This window comes from Mobula birostris, chromosome 1 (genome assembly GCF_030028105.1).
Source record: "Mobula birostris isolate sMobBir1 chromosome 1, sMobBir1.hap1, whole genome shotgun sequence".
NCBI classification, from domain to species: domain Eukaryota; kingdom Metazoa; phylum Chordata; class Chondrichthyes; order Myliobatiformes; family Myliobatidae; genus Mobula; species Mobula birostris.
In genome coordinates this window covers 210,692,083-210,717,909 of record NC_092370.1, presented here as the reverse complement: position 1 = coordinate 210,717,909, position 25,827 = coordinate 210,692,083, and the positions used below count along the sequence as shown (strand labels likewise).

The 25,827-nt window shown below is 39.5% G+C and overlaps 1 protein-coding gene across 4 annotated transcripts in view; it reads right to left on the bottom strand.

Moving 5' to 3' along the window:
* LOC140204155 (serine/threonine-protein phosphatase 2A 56 kDa regulatory subunit gamma isoform) overlaps positions 1-25,827 on the bottom strand; it is a 152,033-nt gene that overhangs the window by 80,007 nt on the left and 46,199 nt on the right. For 2 of the 4 annotated variants that reach the window (XM_072270604.1, XM_072270608.1), the window contains exon 1: positions 20,617-20,809. The exons of the other annotated variants lie outside the window; for them this stretch is intronic. In XM_072270604.1, the coding sequence (XP_072126705.1) occupies positions 20,617-20,710 (94 nt within the window). In that variant the 5' untranslated portion in view covers positions 20,711-20,809. Of the gene's footprint in view, positions 1-20,616; positions 20,810-25,827 lie in introns of those variants that run through there. 4 annotated transcript variants of the gene reach the window in all.

Below are 25,827 nucleotides of genomic sequence, written 5' to 3'. Positions count from 1 at the left end.
ATGATGGTAAATGTATGATAATGCACTTTGGTAAAAGGAACAATAGTGTGGACTATTATCTAAATGGGGAGAAAACTCAAACAGAGGTGCAAAAGGTACTTAGGAGTTCTTGTGCAAGTCTGCCAGAAGGCAAATTCACAGGTTGAGTCTATGGTAAAGGCAGCAAATGCGATATTGGCATTTATTTCAAGGGAAACAGAATATTAAAACAAGGAGATAATGCTGAAGCTTTACGATACACTAGTCAAGCCACACAGTATTGCCAACAATTTTGGGCCCCTTATCTCAGACAGGATGTACTGTCATTGGAGAGAGTCCAGAAGAGGTTCACAAGTATGATTCTGGCAATGAAGAGGTTAACATATGAGGAGCATTTGGCAGCTTTGAGCCTGTACTCACTGGAATGTAGAAGAATGTGTGGGGATCTCACTGAAACGTACTGAATGTTAAAAGGGCTAGAGTAAGGTGGATGTGCAGCAGATGCTTCCACTGGTGGGGGTATCCAGAACTACAGGGAACAGCCTCAAAATTGAGAGGTGGCCTTTTAGAACAGGAGGAGGAAATTTTTTAGCTAATAGTGGTGAATCTGTGGAATGCTCTGCCACAGACTGCAGCACAGGCCAAGTTCCTGACTATACTTAAGGCGGACATTGATAGATTCCTGTTCGCTCGGAGCATCAAGGGATATGGCGCGAGGGCAGGTGTATGGGGTTAAGTGGGATCTGGAATCAACCATGATGAAATGGCGGTGTGGACTCAATGGGCTGAATAACCTAATTCTGCTCCTATGTTTTATGGTAATGAACTTAAACAGGCCACCTACCCTGGAGGTTTGTCAAAACAAAAAATAACTAGAAGGGCCAAGGAAACACTTTAGCTGTTCTAAATATGTCACAGAGAAATATAAACTCTTCCCCAATCCATGGCAACACCATGACTAATCAAAATGAATTTTCAGGGCAATATACAATGATGTATATGTACTTTAATAAATTCACTTTGAAATAAACAAAAAATATTCAAGAAACCACTGAGGACTCACTCTTTTTAAATCAGGAGCATACAGAAGCAATAAGCTACAGATTCCCCCAAGCTTACAAATACCCAATTTACACACAGCCTGTACATAGGAAGGAATGCTTAGGAGACTGATGGCACTGTCGGTGCTGATAATAAAATAAAATAACACAACAGCACTCTTGCTATTTTACTTGTGCACAAGAACAGCACTGGAGCCTGTCACCCACACTGTTCTAAAGCCAGGCTAGAAAACTGCTATTTTCATACAGTTAAGGATACTGATCACTGTAAATTGATTATGTTTGAATTCCTTCCTCACAAGATCAATCACCATTCACCATAGAGGTATTAAAAATCAATCAAAACTTCGAGCAAACAGCCAATATTTTGAAGTTAGTAGACAGAATAGTTGCTGGGTTTGTTTCACATTCTTCCATTATCCTTATCTGGTCTGTCTCCAGTATCCCCTACAGCAGTGGTCCCCAACCTTTTTTGCACTGCGGACCGGTTTAATATTAACAATATTCTTGCGGACCGGCCGACCGCAGGGGAGTGGGGGTAGGGTTGCCAATGGACAAAAGTAGCAGTCAAATACATTGTTTACCCCGAGAAAAACTACAATGACCATGAAGCCTTGCGCGGGCACCAGTGCGCATGCATGAACACGCCAATTTTTCCCTACAAATCGCTTTTGCCGATTCTGTTCGGGGGGGGGGGGGAGGTGGTGTTAATCACGACCGGAATATAGGTGATAAGTGGCTAATACATTCAATTTCATTTCTAAAAGGCTTTATCTAACGAATTTAATATTAAACACACAGCACATATTTTCCTCGCATGAATACAGCGATAAGTCAATTATCAGGGGAGCTTGAAGTAAGTGTTGAACGATCTTCAGTAGAAGTGGTAGAGGCAGGTTTGATGTTGTCATTTAAAGTTAAATTGGATAGGTATATGGACAGGAAAGGAATGGAGGGTTATGGGCTGAGTGCAGGTCGGTGGGACGAGGTGAGAGTAGCGTTCGGCACGGACTAGAAGGGCCAAGATCGCCTGGTTCCATGCTGTAATTGTTATATGGTTATATAAGTCAGTTATAAGTCAATAGCATCATAACATTTTAAGTAACGTTTGGATATTAAACACACAGCACATATTTTCCCTGTATGAACATATAAAATCATTGCAACACACCAATATTGCTGAATCAGTGGGAGCCCTGGGCTTGCTTTCCTGCAACAAGACGGTCCCATCGAAGGGTGACGGGAGACAGCGACACTCTAAGGGGGTTCCTTATGTCTAGTCTATTCGCAATTTGGTTTTCGTTGCATTCATTGCAGAGATACGTTGGAAATGGAAGCAGTGTTTTCAGTGCTTTAGTGGCTATCTCAAGATATTCAGCCTTGACTTTGATCCAGAATGCCGGCAGAGATGTTATGTCATTGTCAAACATACTTTTCAGCCCACCATCATTTGCAAGCTCGAGGAGTTGATCTCCTTCCCGCGCTGACATGGATGACGCGTGCGTAATGAGCTCGCGCAGGTAATCACCTCGCGTCCGTTCAAGTTCACCAGTGCGTGACAGGAGATGAGGAAAGGCGCAGCTGACTCATATCCCCAAATCATATCATTTCCTCGCGGCCCGGTAGCACATGCTTTGCGGCCCGGTGGTTGGGGACCGCTGCCCTACAGTGTAAAGGAGCACTATGTTTTAGGAAGACTTTTCTGGAAAAGTCTCACGATAGAGGCTCCAGTTGTTTGGCTTGATTGCACACTGCCACAGTCACCTCACCTATCTCATCTGTAATAAGCAGTCTCACTTCAAGTGTCTTGGTTGACTACAAATGCCTTACCATGACTTCCTCAGTATGGATTTGCTGGTTACTATGAGCATCTGCCTGGGAACTCTGTTCAAAACACTTTTCTGACTTTGCCAAGTTCCTGCTGTCCCAGCTCTGGCAGAATTTGTGGATCCTTTAAAAGCCTCAGAAACGAGGCAATAGCATACGATCCTCAATCCTTCAGAACTGTTCAAGATGATAAAAATGGAAACCAACCTACTTGAGAAACAATCGCAAAGAAACCCTTTCCTTCTCTTACAAGTACCAGGCAGAAATTTTGTCTAAGTTCAGGAGCAAATTTACTTTCAATTTATTATTCCCAGTTAGGACTTGCAAAGGAATCTTGCCGCTGTCAATAAAAATATAACAGGAAATCCCTATAAGACAAAAATTGCAGTCTTCTATAAATTAACCCAACAGATTAAAATAAGGAAACAATTTAATCTGTAACATAACGTGATGGTCAAACATGAGTAGTCAATTCCTCCTTAAGACTCAAGTCTTTTAACACAAAATAGGCAAGTTTTGAACAAATTCTGCCTATCAGAGTTCATTTGTACATTTATCCAAGTTTGTACTATATACTTGGATGACAAAAATCAACTTATTAATTTGACATTGCATGCCTTCTGATATTACCCAAAATTTCTCTCTACCTCAAGTTTTAAATATACTACTTAAATAAATCTTCTAAACTTGAGGAAATAAAGACAAAAAATATGCTTTTAATTTGTATTAATTTAGTGAAGCAGCACTCTACCCCAAAGGAGAATGTATTTTTCCTGAATGGTACGCAATATAAAGCTGTTCTCAAAGGCTTTACAAAGCAGAAGGATCTTTTTTTCTCATGTTGGTATTCAAACATCTAGAGATATAGTCAAAGATTCTATTTAATGTTGTTTGTAATGGTTATCCAAGTCATGTTTATCTACATTTGTTGGGTTTCCCAACTAAAATATTTGGATTTTAAATAGTAGTGAATGACCCTGTATCCTCACATTAAATTCCTTTGCTCACAGAACTTTCATTTACAACATATTCCACCTCTTGCTTACAATTCACTACTACTTCAGTAACTTCATTTGACTGCTGATAATTTGAGGCCACAAGGCAGATCCCCAGGAGCACCACATGGATTTCTTCATGATGCTGCAGTTACTCCTCACATCAAAGGCAACCTAGCTGATAAAATGGATATAGTGTAAATAATTGGCGGAAAATAAGCAGTGCGGAATGGGATTGTGCTGAAAGCCAATACAGACACCAAGGAGTAAATAGGTACCTCTCCTAAGTCATAAAGGTGTACAAGATAAGACGCTTTTAAAGGAGAGGAGCACAATACATAATGTATTATTCTTCTGTCCTTATGAAGCTTTGTCCATTACAAAAGGAGACAGACTAGTTGCAAAAAAAAGAACAGCCTTAGGTCAGCCTAAATTGTGAAATGAAAAGCCTCGCTACATAGTTAATATGCATATATGAGAAATTAAAAGGTTAACTACACATACAAAATATACCCCCGTAAATCTCCTGTGTACTTTATGTATCATACAGTGAAGGGACTGTAAATACTAAGCAACCATATAATTTCAATGTTTTCTGTCATTCTAAGGAAAATTATTCTGATTTCTGTCATGGCAACAAGAATGCTGACGCAAATTGCAATTCAAGTAATTTAAAAATTCATTTATTGCTCTATTCAATGATATGCTGTAGAAATATTAATGGACAAAATTTGCAAGTGCAATATTTTAAAAAGCCTGTCATATATTGATTCAGTTGGTATTATAGAACTCAAGCTTGCTTTTCCAAAAATGCTGCTGATAACATGCGGTCCCAATGTTCACAATAAAATAATTGCATAGGAATTATGAAATAATCCCTAAATAAAACCCGAAAATAATTGGGAAGCCATGAGCTACATAGATTATCCTAGTTTCATTCAAAATTGAACGTTCATGGGAAACTCAAGAAAATTGTCAGAAATAATTTGAAGGCAATACCTTTGGGTGTGAATACTTCGAAAAATACTTTTCTCACTTGAGAAAACATTCATAGCAAGACCTTGGGCCCCTTTTTCAAACTTGCGTCAAAGACACTTGTTTCTTCAAAATGGTTCTAGCATAATTTGGAATAAATTTAATGTAGACAATGAGCTTTGACAAAAAGGAATCTTCAATGTTTCTTCAAGTTTCTTTTGAACAGAGGTTTCTTTCCTAATCCAATTTTTAAAAAATCAACCCTAGGAAATGAGGTGAAGTAAATAAATGCTGTTTTATCACTACAAAACCATTTCGAGGCATCTATTGGCACACGACCATTCTGTATTAATCATTTTGGTAGCAAAACACAGGGAATATTACCCAGTTTCTCAGGGTAGCATGTGCTAGGAATTAACAATTTGTGCAAGTATGAACACTTTTTCCTCAATCACAAGTCACTGAATACTTTCCCAATTAGTTTACAGTTTTGGAATTCCCCTGAATGCAATCTTACATCTCACTTACAACAGAGCTTTGAACCAAAAATTAAAGTTGCTTTACTTTGGAGAAAAAAAGCAAATTAGAACACTAAATTATTAACATTATCGTTGTCAGTCAGTTGTAACAAGCCCTTTGCAAAGTTTAAAATACATCCAATTTTCTGCCAGTATAGTGGAGAACACAAGGAAAATGTGAGAGTGTGCTATTTGCGAAAAGATGTGCAGAAATAACAAACATTTAAAAAATGATAAGTTTAATAGTTAATAGAACTGGAAACAAATGACTGAGTACAGAATTAGAATAACCTAAATTATGATAACTAATGCAATTATTTGTTTAAAAATTACCATTTAGAAACTGCAAAGCAATAAAAACACCATCTACAAAGAAAAAAAAATCAAATTTCATGAAAAGCAAACTCGAAAGGCCAGGTTTTGTCAGACTGCCTCATTTGGACCGTAGCATGTAACAGAAATAACTGTTTCTGCTTTCATCTTTTATGTGGAGAATAGACCAGGAAGATCAGGTTGCTTAATTGGATTGTGGCTTTATAAATCTTTTTCCAAAGTGGTTTATGGAAAAGATCCATTTCGGTTTTTTGGGCAGGAAATCCATAAGTTTTCTCAGTTTTATATTTTACATTGTGCATTGTATTTCAACATCCTTGCTTGAAGATACAAAACTTACACGGCACAATTTTAACTATAAAACTGGTACCGTCAATATTGATAATCTGTTTTAAAAATATTTACATGTTTACTTATGTAATGGCAAGGTTGGAACCTTGGACATAAACTAGGAAGGGAAAATTAACTTAGCACCCGGCTCAAAGTGCCGGAAGAACTCAGCTTGTCAGGCAGCACCCATGTGTTGCTCTGGATTTCCTGCAACTGCAGAATCGCGTGCTTACAATTAACTTTGCACCTTTTGTTGTGGAGGTGATGGCATATAAATTAAATAATCTCATAGGTAACCACTACCCACGTTCTAACCCCAACAAATAGCTCCAGTATTTAAATTCAGTTAAGTCTGGTCATCTCAATCTTTTGAAGTCATCTAGCAATCACAACAACAAAACCATAAGTGATCTTGGGACTGGATTTAAACAGGCCAAAGTTATTTCATCATGGGGTAATGCTACAAAGCTACCTATTCCCTACCAACATCAGTGTAGAAGTACCTTCACCAGAAGGACTACACTAGTTCACTGCCATCTTCAAAATAAATAGGTGATGGAAGAACACCAGTGAAGACCTTAGAATGCTTACCAGTGAGAACTTTATTCCAAAAATGAACGAATACTTGATTCCCCCAACATATACTGCAGCAATATTGAATTTCTGTCAGAGGTTTATACTTCTAAACTGTGCATCAACACAAAAGTTATGTTTTGGTGGAACATAATTCAAGCAGTGGCTAAGTTGTTGGTGAGTGTACTTCTGTTGGTGACTCTTTCTATCATAGAGGGAAGAAAATGATTGATTATATTACCTTGGCAACATTGTACACGTCTAGTAAATGCAGCTTAAGTCATCAACAAGTGCCTGAAATAAACCATTAACTCACCTTGGTAATATCAGAACAGCAAGATTATTTAAGAATGCAAGATTACTAAACATTCATGCCCAATATAATAAAAATCTCTGTCCTCATACAAGAATCTTAAAGATTAGAATACAGGTACAAGGAAATGGGTACAAATGAGCAGCACTTTTCAGACCCACAACCACTACCATCTTGAAAGACTAGAAGAGCAGATTCCTAGGAACACCACCATTTGGTAATCCTCCTCCAAGTCACTCACCATTCCGACTTGGAAACTTATCGCTGTTCCTTCATTGTCGCCGAGTCAAATTCATGGAATTCCTTCCCTAACAGCACTATGGGTGTACCTACACCTCAGGGACAGCAGCGATTCACAAAGGTAGCTCATCAGCACCTTCTTAAGGGCAACCAGGATGGACAATAAATACTGGCTTAGCTGGCGACATTCCGTAAATGAATTTTTTTAAAAAAGCAACCTCCTTTATGCAAGGGTGATTAACTACAGGAGCAGGAAATAAGATCTTAAAATGCTCAAAGTACTCAGCAAACCAAGCAATATATGTGGCGACAAACCATATCATTTTAGGCCAATAGATTTTTATCAAAACAAGTAAACAAAATTTTGAACAATTATCAAAGGAATTTGGAATTCTGGAAATCCGGAATGAAAAAATCCAGAAATGCTCAATATACAAATCTCAATGTGGACTGCAGATGACTGCAACAGGAAAGCGCAGGAGGCCAAAGATGAATTCAAAGTAAGACAGAATTAATGAAAGCACAAGAAAATAGGATCAAGGATACTTCACTTGGCCCCTGCTATTCAATTTTGGCTAATCTATCCCACACCTCAATCCTTTCTCCGTGCTATTTCATCACAGCCTTTAATTCCCCCACCTTTCGAAAGAAAAAAATAAACTACAACCACATTAAAATATTTGTAATGACCTAGCTGAAAAATTAGGGTCATACCTGAGAAAACTCCTGTAGCAGTTTAAGGAGATGGGCATAAAATTCTGATACATCAAAAGAATAGTGATCCATTTCCAATCACAAACAAGACAAAATCTACAGATGCTGGAAATCTGAGCAGCACATACAAAATGCTGGAGGAACTCAGCAGGCCAGGCAGCATCTATGGAAAAAAGTACAGTCGATGTTTTGGCCCGAAATGAGAAAAGAAAGCTAGGAGTAGATCTGAAAGGTGGGGGGAGGGGAGAGAGAAACGTCAGGCGATAGGTGCAACTTGGAGAGGGAGGGATGAAGCAAAGAGCTAGGAAGTTGATTGGTGAAAGAGACAGAAGGCCATGGAAGGAAAAAGGAAGGGGAGGGCGAGGATCTCCTGAGGAAGGTGATGGGTGGGCAAGGAGATAACATGAGAGAGGGACAAGGGGATGGGGAATGGTAAGACATTACTGAAAGTTTGAGAAATCGATGTTCATGCTATCAGGTTGGAGGCTACCCAAACAGAATATAAAGCATTGTTCCTCCAACCCCAGCGTGGCCTTTGACAATGTGTTTGCACCTTACCTGAAAACACTCAATACCGTAAAGCATATATTAATCTAGTAGGGCAAAAGGGGCCTGGGAATACAGATTCATACCTCCTTGAAATTGGTATCACGAATAGATATGGTCGCAAAGAGAGCTTTTAGCACATTGGTCTTCATAAATCAGGGCACAGAGTGCAGGAGTTGGGATATTATGTTGAAACTTTACAAGTTTTTGGTGAGGATGAATTTAAAATATTGTATGCAATAGTGGCCAGCTAATAAGCTTGAAAGAGTGCAGAGAAAATTTACAATGATGTTGCTGGGATTGAAGACCTGAATTATCAGGGAAAGTTGAATAAATTAGGACTTTATTCCCTGGACCATAGGAAAACAAAGGAACATCTTATAGAGGTATACAAAATTATGAGGGGTATAGACAGGGTAAATGTATGCAGGCTTTTTCTGTTTAGGTTGGGTGAGACTAGAACTAGAGGTCACAAATTTGGAGTGAAAGGTGAAACATTTAAAGGAATCTTGGAGGGAACCTTCACTCAGAAGATGGTGCACGTGTGGAACGAGTTGCTAGCAGAAGTGGTAGATGCAGGTTAAATTGTAACATTTAAGAGAAGATTGGATAGGTATATGGATGGGAATGATTTGGAGAGAGATGGTCCAGTGCAAGTAGATGTGACCAGGTAAAAGATCAGGTTGGCATCGACCAGAGGGGGCAAAGGGCCTGTACTGTAGTACTCTATGACGCTTGAATAGAAAAGCCACAAACGACATGCTTCAGAAGCAGGAAAATACCAACACATTCAAATACATTATAGTTAATAAGCATTAAAAAGGACAAGTTTTGGAATATGCTTTACATCATTAAATGTTACCCAATAATAAAAGAATATATCACTTCCAAGAATCTCCAGATGAATGAGAATAGGGCAGTGATATCAGAAGTAGTGGTTGAGACAGGAACATTGGCAACATTTAAAAGCCATCTTTATAAATACATGAATGGGAGTGGTTTACAGTGCTGTGGGCAAAACGTGGGCAGAGGGGACTAGTTCACTGGGCAACACAAACAGCATGAACAAGTTGAACCACAAGGACCTGCTTCCATGCTAATATTCTGACTTCTTTATGTTGGTGTCAAACTAAGCAAATTTAGAAAGAAATAAGTGAAGTTGCCATAATGCTCAGCTCAAATAAATTGCTACAGCCTCAGAAACTAAAGATATTCTTTTCTCCTCAATACAGTCACCAACTTCCCATTATCCACCGACGAGGAAAAGACAAATGCCATTGTTTTTACCAAGTTTAAAAATCAAGATCCAGGGGAGACTCATATGATTTGTTAAATATGAAACTTTGTGTAATTGGTTATTGCATTAATTCATATATAAAGAGTACTGCATTACAAAGTTGTAACCAAAGGCAGACAAGCTCACCACTTGAGCACCTTTGCTCCATCCACCATAGCTATTTAGAACTTCTGCGCCACCAGCTATTTTAATACTGATTCCACATTGATCTGTCTGTCCTCAGCCTCCAACACTGCCAAGGTGAGACTAAATGCACAGTAAAGGAGTACCTCATATTCTGACTAGGAAGTCTACAACCTGACAGCATGAAACATGTTCTCCATTTTCAGGTAACCTGCTCCTTCTGCCTTTTCTCTCTCCTCCTGATCTACGCAATTCCTCGTACACTCACTCCATTGTCCTTGTTTCCCTCCACCACTCATTTGGCTCCACCCCCGGCAGTCCTGCTCTGCCCACTCCATTTTCTCATGAGGACGGAAAAGATGGATTATGAAAGGAAGCTGGCGACTAACATCAAAGAAGATATTAAAAGCTTTTTTTAAGTATATAAAGGGTAAAAGAGTTGAGGGTAGATATAGGACCAATAGAAAATGACGGAGATATTGTAATTAGAGATGCAGAGATGGCAGATGAACTGAATGCGTATTTTGTATCAGTCTTCACAGTCAGTGGAAGACATCTGCAGTATACCGGACATTCAAGAGTGCCAGGGAAGTGAGGTACGTGCAGTGAAAATTACAACTGAGAAGGTGCTCAGGAAGCTTAATGGTCTGAGGGTGGATAAATCTCCTGACCTGATGGCATTAACCCTTGGGTTCTGAAGGAAGTAGCTGAAGGAGAGATTGTGAAGGCATTAATGATCTTTCAAGAATCGATAGATCCTGGCATGAACTAGATGACTGGAAAATTGCAAATGTTACTCCACTACTTAAGAAGGGTGGAAGGCAACAAAGGAAACTATAGACCTGTTAGTCTGACATCAGTGGTTGGAAAGTTGTTGGAATTGATAGTTAGGGATGAGATTACGGAGTACATGGAAGCACATGACAAGACAGGCCAAAGCCAATAGGGTTTCCTGAAAGGAAAATCCTGCCTGACTAACCTACTGCAATTTTTTTGAGGAAATTACAAGCAGGGTAGACAAAGGAGATGCAGTGGATGTGGTGTACTTGGATGTTCAGAAATCCTTTGATAAGGTGCCGCACAAGAGGCTGCTTAGCAAGGTAACAGCCCATGGAATTACAAGGAAGTTACTAGCATGGGTGGAGCATTGGCTGATCAGCAGAAAGCAGAGTGTGGGAATAAAGGGATCTGTACCGTAAAGCCTACATTATAATAATGGACTACTTTATGTTGTAGTAACATGTCGTTGCATGTGCTATTAGGCGCGTATTGATCTGTATGCGTATGTTAAGTTCGGACTCTACCAGTAAAGAACCATGAAACTTAGTTCCCGTCTCTAGCGTTTTTATTAATAACATAGTTGTGTAAAAAGGCCATATACACAACAAATCAGCGACGAGAATTATGAACCTACATCTTATCGGAATGCTGTGTTTTTAGTTGATAACGACACCTGGAGAAGCGAGAGAAGGGGAATGAAAAAGAGCAACACACATCTAGATGGAATGCGCTCGTGGTGCTAGCAAAAAGGACATGTGAGTCAAGTGGAACGTGCAGTGACTACAAGGAGCTAGCTAAAAAGAAAACAAGGAAAAATTGGACTAAATTAACATAACAAAGATGGTGATGATTGGAACCATTACAGCATTTGACAGTAGCATTGAAAACTGGGTAACTTACATTAAAAGAGTTGGAGTTATATTCTGATGCTAACGGTGTTAATGATGAAAAGAAAGCCAGTGTCTTACTCAATGTTATGGGAGCAAAAACATACGGGCTGCTACAGAGCTTGTTAACCCCTGAAAAGCCAGGTGACAAAACATTTAACCAAGTAGTAGACACTCTCCAACAGCATTTAAACCTCAAACCACTGGTCATTGCTGAAAGATTTAAATATCACATACAGAATCAGAGCAAAAATGAAAGCATTTCTGAATATTGTGCTGAATTGCTCAAATGATTAGAAAATTGTCAATTTGGAACTGGTCTATCGGACACATTGAGGTACAGGTTAGTGTGTGGCATGCACTGCGAAACCACACAGAAGCTCCTGTATGTAAAAAAAGACCTTAAAAGAAGTGTAAAAGGCGGCGCTAAACATTGCAATATCATTGGAAACAGCAGCACGGGGTGCTTCAGAGATACAACAAAAAAATCTCTGGAATATGCTACAAATAAAATGTCACTGAACAGAAATGAAGGAAAGAAATGTTACCGTTGTGGGAACATATCACATGACCCTGATGACTGTTGGTTTAAAGACACAGAATGCAGAAACTGCGGCAAACAGGGCCACGTTGGCAGAGGATGCAAAGCTAGTAAACAGCAGAAAAAGGACAAAATACAGAGAAATAAGAAACCCCAGAAAGGAAAATACAACAATGTACACAAAATGAATGAAAGCAGTCCTGATGAAAATGACTCAGAGAAAAGTGAATTGTCTTGTCTGCAACTTCACAGCATGAAAGAGACAGATGATTGAAGAGTAATATGGATCACTCCACAAGTGGCAGGCGTGAGACTGAAAATGGAGTTGGACACAGGCTCAGCTTTAATAGTGATCTCTGTGCATAACTACAAATGACTGTTTTCTCACATACCTCTGAAACAAAATAAACTACTGCTAAAGACTTACACAGGACAGAGAGTGCGTCCCAAAGGTAAAATTAAAGTGACAGTGGCCTACAGAGACAAAACACAGCAGCTGAACCTCTATGTACTGAAAAATGGAGGACCATCATTGCTGGGACGTGAAAGGCTCAGGAAAATCCAGTTGGATCGGCACACCATCAAGGCACTAGTTGTGTCAGCAAAGGAGGGCAGCAAGGCTACATCTGAGAGACTGTCACAAATACTTGCAGACTCTGAGGAAGTGTTCATGAAAGGAATAGGGACACTTCAGGGCATGAAGGCAAAGATTGAGGAAAATGCATGTCCAAAATTTCACAAAGCCAGACCAGTGCCATAAGCAATCCGTCCTACAATAGAGGCCAAGCTGAAAAATCTGGGGTCCTGTCAAAGGTGGATTGGAGTGAATGGGCCACGTTTATTGTTCCAGTGATGAAGAAAACCTCCAGCACAAAACCAGGAAAACCAAGCAAGGTGCGCATATGTGGAGACTTTAAAGTGATTGTTAACCCAGTTCTCCGCACAGTATAGTATCCTTTACCTCGTATTGAGGACATTTTTGCTTCCCTGTCAGGAGGAGAATATTTCACAAAAATTGATTTGGCCCAGGCTCATTTCCAAATGGAAATCGATGATGCATCCAAGAAATACCTGACAATAAATACACACAAAGAACTTTACCAGTACAACAGGTTGGTGTTTGGGATAGCAACAGCTCCTGCAATCTGGCAAAGGGCAATGGGTCAGGTCCTGCAGGGGATTCCAGGGACTCAGTGTTACCTGGATGACATCATTGTCACCGGCAAGGATGATGACGAACATCTTTCTAACCTAAAACAAGTGCTCACCAGGTTACGAGAATATGGGCTCAGAGCTAATCGACAGAAATGTGAGTTTTTCAAAAAGGGCATCTCATACTGTGAGCATGTTATCAACAAGGATGGCTTACACACGTCTTAAGACAAGATAGAAGCAGTGCTTAAGGTACCACCACCTGAAAATATATCTCAGCTGAGAGCATATCTTGGACTAGTGAACTGTTACCACAAGTTCTTCCCTAACCTATCCACAGTCCTACACCCACTAAATGCACTATTACAGACAGGGACACAATGGAAGTGGACTGAAAGCTGTGAGAAAGCATTTCAAGAAACTAAAAGACTCATAACTTCGGAAGGGGTGCTTGCGCACTTTGACCCCTCCTTACCAATCCAACTGGCTTGTAGTGCCTCACCCTATGGGATAGGAGCTGTGTTATTGCACAAGTTTCCAGATGTCTCAGAAAGACCAATAGCTTTTGCTTCCAGAACACTAACTTCAGCTGAACGCAACTATGCACAGACTGACAGAGACGCCCTAAGCCTCGTGTGGGGAGTCAAGAGATTCAGTCACTACCTGTATGGTCAAAAGTTTACCCTGTTGATTGACCATCAGTCTCTTGTGTCAATCTTCAATCCAAGAAAAGGCGTTCCAGCGATGACAGCACAAAGGCTCCAGCGATGGCTTCTGTTCTTAGGAGGTCACATGTATGACATTGAACACAAGGGGACCAAGCAACATGGCAACGCAGATGGTTTGTCACGTTTACCACTGCTGACTTCAGAGATAACTACACAAATGGATTCAGCAGAGATCTTTCACACAATAGTTGAACAATTACCAGTGGCAAACAGTCTCATTGAAAGAGAAACATGCAATGACCCTACGTTGCCAAAAGTGTATGACATCACGGTAAAGGGATGGCCAGCGCATGCTAACACACTGTTTCCAGCCTTCTCAGTGAGGAAGGATCAGTTGTCAGTGTCAGGGAACACTAATATGTGGTTCATGAGTTGTAGTTCCTCCAAAGCTATGCACCAGAGTGCTAGAGGAACTGCACAAGGGGCACCTGAGTATCGTGAAGATGAAAAGTCTTGCCTGTGCCTATGTGTGGTGGCCAGGAATCAATAAATCGATTGAGGACTTGACCAAGAACTGCTCTGGGTGTCAAAAAGATCCAGAATACGCCACAAGCCCCTCTCCATTCATGGCAGTGGTCCTCATCACCATGGCAACGAGTGCACATCGACTTTGCTGGACCATTCATGGACCATCTTTTTAATCGCCATTGATGCATGTTCCAAATGGCCAGAGGTCATCAAAATGGAAAAGATCATTAGAGTTCTGAGGGCCACGTTTGCCAGGAATGGCACACCAGAACAAATCTGCACAGACAATGGACGACAAGTTGTCTCTGAAGAATTCCAAAGTTTTGAGAAGAATAATGGAATCAAGCACTTTACATCTGTCCCTTACCATCCATCCACAAGTGGCTTTGCAGAAAGATTTGTGCAGACAGTCAAGAAAGCCATCAAGGCAATGGACAGCGAAAATCGACCACTGCAATACAAGATAGACAACTTCCTCCTTGCCTATCATAATGCAGTTCATGCAACCACTAATCAGACTCCAGAGATAATGTTTCTGAACAGGAACCTGAGGCCCCGCATAGATCTTCTCAAACCAAATGTACGGCATGTGGAGAACAGACAGTTCTTGCACGTGATTACTGGACTGAAAAGTGGCAGCTGGGTACAATTTCCGCCATAGCCAGGCCACTGATGTATACAGTGGATGTGGGAGAGAACGTATGGAGACGTCATGTGGTCCAAATCCTGGATGCTCAGGTGAAAAAACACAACAACGCCTTGCCTGAACTCCCCTGACATAGAAGCAAACACCCCTGATGTAACCACATCAGCATCATCAACAGATAAGCCTGTCATCAGTGCTGATGACCCACCTGATATATCTGTGGAGACTCATTCCCCAAAGCAAACGTTTCAGGACAGACATTACCTGGAGAGGCAGAGAAAACCTCCCCAGAGACTTGAGCTCTAAATGGGACTTAGACCAAAAGTTAAAAAAAGAAAACCAAGGCTTGTTTTTTTAAAAATATTTAATTAGATATTATTAAGTTACTTTGTTATAATTTGTAAACAAATGGTAGGCATTTGTATGTTAAGGGTAAGCATATTTGTTTAGCATAGTGCCCCAGTTAAAAAAAAAGTTGATAACACTATTAAAATAAAATGGGAGGAGTGTACCGTATACCCTACATTATAATAAGGAACTACTTTATGTTGTAGTAACACGCCGTTGCATGCGCTATTAGGCGCATATTGATCTGTATGTATATGTCAAGTTCGGACTCTACCAGTAAAGAACCATGAAACTTAGTTCCCGTCTCCAGCGTTTTTATTAATAACATAGTTGTGTAAACAGGCCATGTATACAACAGGATCCTGTTCTGGTTGGCTGCCGGTTACCAGTGGAGTTCCACAGGGGTCAGTGTTGGGACCACTGCTTTTTACGATGTATATCAATGATTTGGACTATGGGATTAATGGATTTGTGGCTAAATTTGCCAAAGATACAAAGATAGGTAGAGGAGCGGGTAGTGCTGAGGAAACAGTGAGTCTGCAGAGAGACTGAGACAGTTTAGGGGAATGGGCAAAGAAGTGGCAAATGAAATACAATGTTGGAAAGTGTATGGTCATGCACTTTGGCGGAAGAAATAAATGAACAGACTATTATTTAGATGGAGAGAGAATTCAAAATGCAGAGATGCAAAGGGACTTGGGAGTCCTTGCGCAGGATACCCTAAAGGTTACCCTCCAGGTTGAGCCAGTGGTGAAGGCAAATGCAATGTTGAGGCTCTATAAGGCACTCGTAAGACCACACTTGGAATATTGCGTGCAGTTTTGGGCTCCTTATTTTATAAAGGATATACCGACATCGGAGAGGGTTCAGAGAAGATTCACGAGAATGATTCCAGGAATTACCGTATGAGAAACATCTAGCAGCTCTTGGGCTGTACTCCCTGGAGTTCAGGAGAATTTGGGGGGGGGGGGGGGGGGGGAAGGAGGAGAAAGAATCTCATTGAAACATTCCGAATGTTAAAAGGCCTGAACAGATTCGATATGGCAAAGTTATTTTCCATGGTAGGGGAGTCTGGGACAGGAGGGCATGACTTCAGGATTGAAGGGCGTCCATTTAGAACAGAAATGCAGAGAAGTTACTTTAGTCAGAGGGTGGTAAATCTATGGAATTAGTTGCCACGAGTGCTGTGGAGGCCAAGTCATTGGGTGCATTTAAGGCGGAGATAGACAGGTTCTTGATTAACCAGGGCATCAAAGGGTACGCGGAGAAGGCAGAGGAGTTGGGATGACTGGAAGAATTGGATCAGCCTATGACTGAACGGCAGAACAGACTCCATGAGCCGAATGGTGTACTTCTGCTTCTATATCTTATGGTCTTATTACCACTTTTCATCATCTGCCTCCACCTATTATATCCTAACCTGTTGGTATTCCTATTCCTCTACCGGCCTTTCTACCCACTTCACTTGGATCCACCTCTTTCACCAGCTCTTGCTTTACCCTTTCCCCTCACCTCAATATTGGCTACCTCTACACTACTTTCAGTCCAGATGAAAGGTCTTGATCAAAAATGCTGACTTTCCATCTCCCTCCACAGATAAAGCCTACTCATTGATTCCCTCCAGTTTTTTTGCTCTAACTTAGCTAATTGCACGAGGCAACATAGCTAACTCATATCATGTCATATATACTTTTTGCAAGCCTAAGCAGAGAAAGACTTCCCAATTTTAAATTTATTCTCTGAGGTAAAACCAGAAAATAAACCAAAATAGTGCTTACACAGTCCAGTTAAAATTTTAAATCTTTCATTGGATTATTTTAAAATATTGCAAAAAAAATTTCCCTGTATTTCCCTAAATAATAAATATCATTGTTAGGCAAATCACAGCTTTCATTGGATAACAACTGAATAGCATTTCATTTTGCCCATTACTCAAATTCTCTACCTCACTCCCACTCCAATCTGTCTGACGCCTCCTGCAGGGTTCCAGTGAAGAACTGCATTTTATCCTCCATCTGGGCATTCTAGTCTTTGGAGTTAAATATAGAATTCAACAATATCAAGCAGAAAAAAAAACTATTTCTATCAGAAGTCCGCACTAATATTAATTCTGCTTTTCTCTTCACCAACACTTGACTAAATTGTTGGGTACTTTAGTATAATCTTTTTGATTTCAGTTCTCTGTAATAACTCTGGGCTCTATTATATTGCTTTTATATCCTTTTCCTTATTTTCCTTTCTCTATTTGCTTTCACGAATCTACTAACCATACCGCCTCTAAATAATGTGATCACCTGGACAATGGTAGCCTCACCTTACGAGATATTCCCTTTGTCACCCCGTCTCTCTGGAACTAAGACTCCAGAATCTGCAGTCGCTATGCCTCCACTTGTTTACTCACCTTTCCTAGTTCTGCTGAGTTTTCAGTCTGGATGATCTTTAAGGAATATTCTGTACAGATCGAGTTTTAACAATTTTACACATGCCTCACCTTGACAAAGCAACTCACTTTGTCCTATTCATCCCCTTTCCTGTCTTTTTTCCCTAATTACATGTTATTTGGTAATATAATTTTAAAGACCTGATTATATTTGCTATACATTTGACTGAGGCAAATTGTCATTTCCACTTTTGAGGAAGGACTAGAAAATATGTAGGCAATTTAGAAGAAACCTCAATAAAATGAGCTTGGTACTTTAAGAAACTAAGAACAGGTTGTTGTGAAGAGTGTGGATACATATAAAACTGGATAAACATACATGCAAGGAAGAAAACTGGTAAGGGTATGATAGTAGAAGAAAGTAGAGCATGAATGTCAAATGGATAGAATGGAACAAATGCACTGCAATATACATTTCATGTAATGGCATTATATAGTAACAGATCAATGACTAAATAAACAGTACATTCTAGTTTCAATCTGGTTAAGGTTGGAAAGCTGACTCAGAGTGAACTAGCTTTTTAGTTCTATAGTAAAGTGTTGTCTTCGGTATAACTTGCTTAACACTAACAAAAGTTGCTTGCACTTCTACCTTTATACAAATATCTTTAGGCTTCTTGTTTATATTAAGAGCTTTTTGTTTATATGAAGTGTGCTTCCAAACATCCCCATAAAGAGAAACAAAACACTAAAATCTAGGTAATGTTAGGACTGAAGAAAATTTAAAATATTCATAATTCTGTATTTAATTCATTGAAAACTAATGTCCCAATGAATTAAATTGAGAAACAAAAACAGCATCAAAATTGTGCTCATTTGTACCAATGATACTTTGAAATATTGAGCAAGTTATATTTCTCCTGTGCTTCAGCAGTTATCAGATGAAAACATTGTAGCAATTGACGAGCTTTTTTTAAAAACAATCTTTATCTTTAAGTTGCCAAAAATATGGAGCAGATATGTCTATATTTTTCACAGTTTGATGAAATGTCAGCTTGATAAATTAACTGCTTCTCTCTCACAACAGATGAAAACTAACTTGCTGAGCATTTCTTGGATTTTGGTCATAATTTCTGCTCCTTTTTATTAACTGTATTAGAGAAATGTTCTGAAATTGTAACAAAGCTTTTCGTAGCTACTATTGAACAAGAGGTCCAGAAGCCTGAAGTCCCACCTCATCAGGTTCAAGAACAGCTACTTCCCTTCAACCATTTGGCTGAGCCACTGACAAAACCCTAACCACTGCAGTTTACCAACACTATGACCATATGCATACAATGGAGTTAACTTTGTTTGTTCTAATTTTGCTCTTTCTTGTAAAAATGTGGATAATTTGTTTTTCTTGTGAATGCTGCTTATATGATGCTATGCGCTTGGGATGTTGCTGCAAGTATATTTTTTATTGCACTTACGCAACTTACAACAAAACTTTCATTGTCTCTACAACACAGCAAACTTACAGTAGTCACGAATTACAAATTACTCCATCATCTGCACAATTAGTCTATATTCAAGGGAAAAAAATAACTTGGGATACCATGCTGTACCAGAACAGCCTCTTGCTCTAAGACTTGTAGGGTTACACCCTAAACATAATTTCCAGATTTGCGCTTGAATTCAGAATATTCTTGGCTGAGGAAATACTGTAAAGCTATGTGTTAATTTTGAATTAAAACCACTACAAATTCCAAACACAGATTAGGTTATCCCTTAGCACCCCTTGAATGATGAAATAAAACTTGTGTACCAGCTGTATAAATCTAGATATCTGAATTTTGGCTTGGTAGTATACAAATCATTCTGCAAAATCCATCAGTATTATCAAACACAAAATATTTGTCTGAAAAAACTATAGGTTCTAATGTTCCTTTCCACAGTAAGAACTTTTAAAGGACAAATTAAATGTTGAAGGTTACAAATCTTAACTTTTCCCTTAGAAGTCTTTGCAGGGTTGAGTTAATTAAATCTAATACTTCAGGACAGCAAGCAGAAGAATTTGTGTTTAGTAATAAGTCTCTATAGAAAGATTTTAATACATTTCCCGCCCAAATTCGATGTAGGTGTCACCTCCTCACGATGAAGATTATAGACCCAATTTAAAAAGATCACAGTACTTATAACTATAAATGAAAACGTTTTGGTGTACTTTCAATTAAAATGGAATCAAAAATTAGGAATCAACTTTGTTAAGGAGTGCAAATACTAAGAGAAGCTTTAAAATATTTGTTAATTATTACAGAGACAACATTTCTAAAGTTTAAAAAAAAAGCAAAATAGCTATCACGGTGCAAATCAAGTTAGTACTCGTCGATTCTCTTAACATTCACAGAACTAGGTACAGAGTTTTTTTTTGGGAAAAGAAACCGAGGGGGATTTAACTGAAAATGCAATATGTGAAATACACAAGGAGCTACAAGTTATTGAAAAGCAACCTCCCAGCCCCCATCTCAATTTATCTTGAAAGCCGATGACCTCACTTCCTTTGACATCAGCGTGCGTTGCTGGGGGATGGGACCAGAACCGTGACAGCGACAGTGGGAAGCAGCAAACTCAGATTCCAGCTAGGTATGAAATGCTCCAATGGACCGCAGCAGTTTTACCAATCCTACATTTGCAGATTTTTTTGTTTCAAAAAAACGATTTGTTCGTTTATTTTAAAGCAACAAAATGCTTACGGAGTAGTAGTTTTAATAAACCTATAAGACAGCGCTTCTTTAAATTTCAAATCTCACCTCACAAAAGCTTTGCACAAACAGATAAGCAAGCGCAGGATTCCACTGCTGCACACACATTTCAACCCACCTCGAAAGTGTAGAAGGCCCGTGGGCTGGAAAGGCCCATTGGATCCAGCTGCATCTACCACCATCCTGCTACCAGCTCTGTTACATGTCAACATCTAGCCTATGCCAGCAGAACAAGCTGTCTCTTAGGGCTAGAAACCAGCCTCCATTTTAGCACAATACACTTAGAAAATGAAGCTACCCAACGAAGGGAAGAGGCTAGTTAGTGATGTCAGCACCTAGCAGAAAGCTGATTGGGTAATAATGACTACATAAAATGACAAGCAAACTGCAAATAGAAAAGCATTTCTGATTGGCCCTGTATTAAGACTGTAAATTGATCAGATTACTGTTCAATTCTATTCGTTCTCCAGGTTTAAAATAAAGTTTGCAATAGCTTTAAAAACTTGTGTAAGCCTTTTCGAATTTTTGCTTTAATTCCCTCCCCCATCTCTAATTAAAAGCAAATCAATTTCACATTAATGACTCCCTTCATTAGAAACACCGGACATTTACCCTATTCCAAAGTACCCTAATCCTTCGGTGAGCAAGATTTCGTCATTATGATGTTTATTACAAAAAAAATATACTGGCCTAAATTCAAGACCTGAATCTGTTATGGTTTTTCAAAAACTTTGGTTTAATATATTTTTGTTTTGTTTTTAATTACTGAGAATAAAAGGTTTAATTTATTCATCAAGTCAGACATTACAAAATACTGTAAATAATCTAGAATAGAAATAATAGTGCATGAATGAGAGTGAGAGTGAGAAAGACAAAAAGAAAACCACTTTCATAATAATGGAACTAATATTATAGAAGATGTTATTAATTAGTTATTACTTCTATATACTAGTATGAAAAAAACTAGTTTGTATTATGCTTTACCTTAAAACTAAGGATCAATTTACAAACTCAACTTTAGGATTGCAAATTTCAAATATTTTTAACAATTGGCTGAAAAGATCATTCTACTTTTTTTTTGTAATTCTACAGCAAATCCCATTAATAAAATGGCTTACATGGTCAAAAATAAAAGAGGGCATAAATGTCACAAGTTTTGACAAACTTTGGCATTTTCATTTATCATCTTTGGCGTTCCTTTAAAGCCCTCCCTAATTCTAACCCTAACAAAGCTTTTGATCAGCACTGTCTTTACAACTTTCAAGATGTTGTAAAGATATTTTATCTCATTATCACATTATATCTCCATGACTCATTACATCCCTGCCTTCTAGCCTTTCCTAGATTTATACTTAAACAACAAATCTATTTTGAAATTCTCATGCCTGTTTCCAAATTTCCGTATTAGCTCTCTCCAAACTCCTTCATGCCTAAAACGTTCTAAGGTACTGGCACTCATCCAAAACAAAAACCTGGTCAATATCATATGACTTCTTGTGAGTGTTCTTTGCATGTGAAGAACCGGTAACATCTTTCTAAGTCAGGATAATGTAAACCTTGGATGCAAAGCCGTAGGTGGTAGTGATCTCTTGTCCCTGCTGCCCTTTTTTCTCTTAGTAGTTAAAAAGTTGTAGGTTTGGGAGGTAACTGCAGTAGGCTTTGCAGATAAAGCCATCATGTTCTGGTGGTCAAAGGAATGAATGTTAGGGTGATTAGTACAGTACTGTGCAAAAGTCTTAGGCACAGATCTATATAGCTGGGATACCCAAAACTTTTGCACAGTACTGCATTTGTCAATGTGTAGTGGAGAGCAAGTTTGTATATGTACCGGGAGCAAAGGATGTTGGGAATGGCAAGGGTGCAGCATTGCAGAAAAGATTTGGGACAAGTGGCAGAGAAGTGCCAGGGGCCAGGGCAGACACACCCAGCCCTGAAACACCAAGTAATGTCATATGATTCCAAATAATTGGTTCATTGATCATTACAGAATGTCTTTCTGATGCTTCCCGCTCTCTCCCCTCTCCATTTCTCTTTTCCCAACCACGATTCCCCTCCGCCTGCCCCCTTCTGACTCTGTGCACAAAAGAGACCCATATCAGAATCAGATTTATCACTCAGATTTATGTGAGTAATTAGTTTTTAGCTTTTTTTTTGTGGCAGCAACACAATGGAGTACATAAAATTACTGCAGTTCTGTGCAAAACTCTTAGGCGCACTAACTATATACATGTGTCCAAGACTTTTGCACTTACTTACTGTAGGACATCAATCAAATGGAATGCTTTGCTTTGGGGTGGTGAACTCATCCAGGCAAGTAGAAAGAATTCCATCACACCCAGGATTTTTGTCTTGTAGGCAACAGGACTGTCGTGAGTTATGTACTACAGAATAAGCAGTCTTTGACCTGCTCATGTAATTATGATGCTTGAGGGTAGAGCAGTTGAGTTTCTTATCATTCCAGACTCCCAGGATATTAATAGAAGATAACTCAGTGATAATAATGTCATTGATTGTTATTGAAGTGTCATTGAGATGGTTGGACTCCCTCATGATGGAGATAGCATTTTGACGTGCAAATGTTACTTGCAATGAAAATGGTTGGACCTAGGACACTACCCCAAGGAACTCCTGCGACTGATGGTCTGGGGCTGGGATGACTGACCTTCAACTATCACAACTAGCTTCCTCTGTGAAGGGTAATGAAATATTTCATGGAGTTTCCCTTATGACACTCAGGGTTCATTGTTGCTGCACTTGTCAAATGATGCCTTGATGTCAATGGCAGTCCTCTCACCTCATCTGTGGTATTTAGCTTTGTCCATGTTTACACAAAGGTTGTGATAAGGCTTTGTGGTCCTGCGTCTGTGAGCCCTGAAGTCCAGTTTCATTCGGGTAGTACGTCATTACTTTTAGGTGTGCCCTGTGCTGCACCATTTTGCACTCCTCGTTGAATCAACGTTGATAGCCTGGCCTAACAGTAATTACAGAGCTGGAACTGGAATGTGAATTGGTTTATTATTGTCACAGGTGCTGAGATACAGATAAAGTCATTGCATCATCCATTGAAGTAGAATGAGGTAAAACAATAATAATGCAGAATAAAGTATAACAATTACAGAGAAAGTGTGGTGTAGGTAAACAATAAGGTGCAAGATCATAACAAGATAGATTGTGAGATCTAATAATTATGTAGAAGCTGTCATTGTGGCTTTATGATATATGTTGAGGCAAGAGGTTACAGATTCAACAATGCCCATCTGTTTTGAGACCATGCCATTTATTAAGCTCGTAGCACCACACAACATGATAATGTCCTCAGTGTGTCCTCTCTCTTCCCAATAGAAAAAAGTCAGCACAGCATCACTGGCTAAAGGGCCTACTGTGCTGTAATGTTCTGTGTTCAGTACTGTACTTGACTGATACATATGCCACACAAAATATAAATTTACAAAGACAAGGTCAACAGGATTATCTCACCAAGTCTGACCATTTTACCTTTCAAGACTTAGGCAACCTGGTCTGTGGTGCTACCAAGACATTTTTGGGGGTAGACATGAAAGTTTACCCCCACAAGTACATTCAGTGCCCTGTTACATTCATTCTTCAATATGGAGGAACATTAATTCATCATCTGACAGATATTGTAATTATGATGAAATTTCTTTGCTCAGATCAGATCTGATGCCATTAGAGTTCCTGGGCTCTGGAGCAGATGTCGAGAATTTCAAAAGCTACTCCGTCCTACGTTTCTTCCATGCTGGGTCTGTCCTGCAGGTGAGACAAGTTGTACCCAGGCATTAGGGAGGAGTTGCCTACCACCTTGTTTGCAAGGTGTGATTTTGTAAGTAGGACTATATCAGACTGTTATTTGACTAGTCTGTAGTATATCTCTTCCAATTTAGGCACCAACAGTGGGAACAGTTGGGGGGGGGGGGGGCTCATAACCAACAACAATGAGGTGGCCTACAGAGAGGAGGTGGAAGAGCTCATGGTCTGGTGCCAAGCAAATAACCTCTTCCTCAACGTCAAGACTGAGGAGATAGTTATCGACCAGGAAAACTCACACCACATCGACGGCACAGCTGTGGAAACTAAACAGTTTCCAACTCATAGGAGTGCACATCTTATAAAAACCCTCATGGTTCCAGAACACAACTTCGACCGTCAAGAAAGCTGAACAGAGTTGAACTATGCACATCAATACTTATGACCTTCTACGGATGCTCAGTCAACAGCATCCTTATATGTTGTGTGACTGTGTGGTATGGAAACCGCACTTTAGGGGACAGGAACAACAGTAAGTTAAAACTGCCCAATGCACCACTGGCACCATCCTACAAACCATCAAGGACATATATACAGAAAAAGGCAAGTGACATTGTGAAGGATTCCACCTATCCTCCTTATGGATTGTTTGTCCCACTCTCATCAGGGAAGAGGCTAAACAGCATCCATGCTAGGACCACTGCACTCAAAGACAATTACTTCCCCAAGCAGTCACTCATCAACACCTCCACCCATTTACCCAACCCACTACCACTACATCCACATCATCCACTCCTCTCCACATCTCCTTCAGCCACCCCCCTCCAAATGCACTGCCACTTTACTTGTATGTTGTGTTTTATAAGTAATAAAAAAATCATATTTGTGTTTTTAATGCTGCAATGGATCTGGAGTAACAATCATTTAATTCTCCAGTATACTGTGTACTCAAGAATGGCAATAAACAATCTTGAAATATCCATCCTCCCTCCCCCCAAAAACAAAACTGGTGAACCAAATGGACTTTTAATAACAAGCCACTAGTTTTTCCAAACTCATTAATACCAAGATTAGTTTTATTCCTCCAAATTCCAGATACTTAAACAAATCTAAAACCTCACAGCTGCCACATTGGTTTTCAACAGCTGCCAAGGTGGTTTTTGAACACTGATCTCTGCACTGTTTGTCTAGTTTTCTGAATTGGTAGCCTGCAGCTAAATTCTTGCACCATAAAGCTACTCATGCTGAGTACTATTCAATTCATTTGGAGAAAGTAACAGAATAGAGTGTTCTATTTATCTTTGGTGATCTGAAATTCTGTTTTGAATCTTTTAATACCAAAAAGCATGATACTTTAAGCTATCTAGCCAAATGGAAAGACAGATAGACATTGGCTACTTGCTGCAGAATTCCTAGTCTCTGAAACTGCTATTATAACCACATTGTGCATATGGCTACACTAATTTCAAGTCAATTGCAACCCCCAGGATATTGATGGTGGTGGGGACTCAGTGATGGTAGCACTATTGAATGTCAGGGTGAAGCTGGATTTTCCCTTATTGAA